This window comes from Octopus bimaculoides, chromosome 1, assembly GCF_001194135.2.
Source record: "Octopus bimaculoides isolate UCB-OBI-ISO-001 chromosome 1, ASM119413v2, whole genome shotgun sequence".
Classification (NCBI taxonomy): domain Eukaryota; kingdom Metazoa; phylum Mollusca; class Cephalopoda; order Octopoda; family Octopodidae; genus Octopus; species Octopus bimaculoides.
The window spans coordinates 65,757,626-65,761,345 of record NC_068981.1 but is presented as its reverse complement, the minus strand read 5'-3'; the positions used below and the strand labels follow the sequence as shown (position 1 = coordinate 65,761,345).

The 3,720-nt window shown below is 34.9% G+C and overlaps 1 protein-coding gene across 1 annotated transcript in view; it reads left to right on the top strand.

The window, feature by feature from the left end:
* Positions 1 to 525: 525 nt before the first annotated feature.
* LOC106870727 (dynein beta chain, ciliary) overlaps positions 526 to 3,720 on the top strand; it is a 109,770-nt gene continuing 106,575 nt past the window's right edge. Inside the window, exon 1 of the mRNA XM_052967251.1 lies at positions 526 to 1,099. Within this exon, the coding sequence (XP_052823211.1) occupies positions 887 to 1,099 (213 nt within the window). The 5' untranslated portion in view covers positions 526 to 886. The remainder of the gene's footprint in view (positions 1,100 to 3,720) is intronic.

Genomic DNA, 3,720 nt, shown 5'->3' with positions numbered 1-3,720 from the left:
CGTAAAAATAAGGGATAAATTCGGATCTTGTGAATTTTCCGAGGTTCTCTCCCGTTGCTTTGCGCGCATTTTTTAATTTTTTTTTCTTCATATTCGTTTCCTACACATTTGTTAACACCCATTGCACCATTTTTTTCTGATTTTCGTTTCCGGGTCAAGTTGTAAACATTAATCGGGATTTGTATTTTAATTTGGATTATTTATGTAGTTAAATACGTGTGCCTTTTATGTATGAGAATAAACTTTAATAATTAAAAAAAAAAAAAGCACTAAGGTCGATTAGCTCGACTAAACCCTTCAAGGCAGTGCCCAAGCATGGTCGCAGTCCAATGATTGAAACTAGAGATAAAAAAGAAAATTAATAAAATACATTTGTCTACATAAAGTTTCTTTTTCTGATTGTTTATTAGAAACAACGTCCCTACACTACTAATCCTATCCAGTACGACATGCATATAAAAGAGGGGAAATTCCGAACAGTTCGCTAGTAGTCAGTCAGTCAGCCAGTCAGTCTGTGTTTCTGCAAAGCTTGTTGGCTAGCAACGCTAAGCGTCATTAGAGTTTGTTATAACAACAGTTGCTAGAATAATAGCTTCAAATCAAAGCACAAATTATGACGCACTGGTTAGAAGGGACATTTACGAGGGGAGTAGGAAATTAATTTTCGAAATCTTTCCTTTTTATTTTTTGTCACTTTTTAAAAATGTTTTTTTGTAGTTTATCATTATGAGTTCTTTCAGGTGGGGGGAATGCATTCAAATATTTTTTATAGACTCAACTCAAATGGGTAATTAATTAAAGGAAAAATATATTTTATAAAAGAAAAAAACCCAAGGTCCCACAATTTATAAACATTTATAAATAAAAACGAAAAAAGAAAATCAAGATGATTACGACTGGAGCCAGCGAATTAACAGACCTTACAGACCCGAGAGTCTTTTTTGTTGCGGATTACGTATTGAAAACTTTCGGCCTAAAAGGAGAAAAATGGTCAAAGATGTATAGCATTGAAGAGAATAAAATTATGATGAATGAATTTTTTGAAAAAACTGAAATGTCTACTTTGATATTTATATTGAATAGCGCTGGAGCCCTGCAGGTAAATAAATCATAAATTTTGTTGAATTGGTACAAAACCAACCTTTCATTCTTTTGTATTATAAATAGGAGAGAGGGTAGTCAGCTAACGCTTATGTCCTACAGGTATTTATTTATATAATCAAAAATTGAAAACTAAGGTTAATTAACGCATAAGCATTTCTGGTATGAACAAGGAATTTCATAGTCTTCTTGCTACTTAATAATGAATAAATCAAAAACAGCTTTTTCAATATCTTTTGTTACTAATCAATGATGATTTCTAATATAGGTACAGGACTACATATTTTAGAGAAAGAGTACAGTCGAATATTAAGTTTTAGAATTTAACTGATGTTCATTTCATTTACTCGACCATAGAGAAACGAAATGTCAGATTGACTATGTCGGGTTTTGAACTCTGAACGTTAGGATTACGTAACTAATCGAAAAATTGGGTGATACCTGTGAGACTGCAGTGAGTGTTTTGGGTTGTTGCATTAAAATTTTTTAGAAGTAATTACCAGTATGTCTGTTGTATAGAGCAACTGAGAGTGTTACGCCTTTTTGAGTTATTTTTATTAATACTGTTTATTTTCTTTTGGTAATTACATTCTTAATGAACGAATATATTTTAGCAAATCGATAAGAAGACAGAAGAGATGATTGTTTATTCCATACTATAGGATCCATCTACTTACATAGTTTTCAAATACTGTGGTTAAAAATAAAAAGTAAATCTTTTATGGACTCGGAAAGAGAGAAAAAGCGGTTGATTTAACTGTATCTGAACTGGACTGGAGAGCATGCAACTATGTATCGGCAATAAATAATGAAAACTGATGTTTTATTTCTCTTCAGTTGTCTTTCCCGCTCTCTAAGTTAACACAGAATACCAAACTTCTAGTCATAATTTGCATATTGTTGCATTTCAGTTAAGTTTCACTTTTCATTTGGTAGCGGTTTTACTTTTTACTCTTTCCCTTAACTTTTCGCAACTAAGAGGCTCCATGAAAACATTCAACCTAAGAATGTTAAATTTCCTTCAAATAATACACCATCATTAGGGACGTTGTTACGCGCTAGACAAACTGAGCAATCGCTTCCGTCGCTTAAATCTGGGGGCGCCATACAAATTTCTAAACATCTTAAATTGAACGTGAGCGGACGTAATAGAAGGGGATAGAGGCCGGTATTCAGGTGGGGCGGGGATGAGAGGGTCGTGTGGTATGACCTGTTACATAATATGAAGTGAGGGGAGGGAGCGCACAAATATAAGGCTTGAGAAAGGAAGAACACGTTGTAAGGCTAAGAAAATGGGGCGCACATTATAGGGCTGTGAAAAGGGGACATATATTGTAGTGTTAGAAGAAGCGCATATCCATACCGCTGAGATAAGAGGGCTCGAAGAAGGGATGTACACTGTAAAACTGGGAGAAATGGGGAACGCATTGTAGAGCTGGGATCTTACTATATCAATGTGCCAAATTTTAAATTTTCGATAAACTCTAATTTTTGAAATACTGGCCACCAAACCAAAAAGATCCACATTGGATAATGTAAATGTTTGAAAGAAGAAATAGAAAAAAAACAAGTCAAAGATGATCATTTCTTGAATACCTGACGTAGGCTTAACTGCTATAACAGCTATAGAAGATACAAAATTTCTTAAAAGATGTTGAGGTAACAAATACTTAAAAACAAATTCATTAAAAATGTCCGAAAGGAGTAATAAATGGGGGAAAAAAACAAGGAGACACATGGGATGGAGAATCGCTGAAGAGGTCACAGGTGTGTGACGAAAGATTTCCAGACAATGGACATAAAATAAGAGCAATAATAAGCAAGTAAAGAATGAATATATAGTGATATAGTGTGTGTGTTTATTTGGCAAGAAAAAAAAAAATGACCACCTTGATATATTACAACTTTTAAACATTTATAAGTGAAAAAAAAAAATCTTTTAAACATCTATAAGTATGAAGATAACTCAGCAAAATATGATAGTCTCACATATGTGATACTGTGGCTGAAATCCTCAATTAACTGAGATTATCACTGCAATTAGTAAACAAAAACTGCCACTGGGTCTGTGGTTGAGCCTGTGGCAGTAGAGACCTCCGATATTCTTGGCCCCTGGACTATATCCCTGCTCACTGCAATCGGGGTAGATAGAGATGGCTGTCCGCAAGTTTTAGCTTCATAGGTCAAAGTGGCTGTTCCAATGCATTTCCCTTGCCATCCTTCAGGGTAACGCCTTTACCATTTTGTCTGCTGGGACCATTAAAGATCTGACTTACAGGAAATTGTATGTTCCACTCCTCATGAGGTAGTGAGTTTGATTCCCTGACCGGGTTGTGTGTTGTATGCTTGAGCAAGACACTTTATTTTTTTATGTTGATCCAGTTCTCTCAGCTGTAGAAATGAGTTGTGATGTCACTGGTGCCAAGCTGTATTGGCCTTTGCTTTTCTCTTGAATAACATCAGTGGCATGGAGAAGGCTGGTATGCATGGGTGACTGCTGGTCTTCCATAAGCAACCTTACTAGACTTGTGCCTATGAGAGTAACTTTCTAGGCGCAATCTCATGATCATTCATGATCAAAGGGGGGTCTTATATATATATATATATATATATATATAT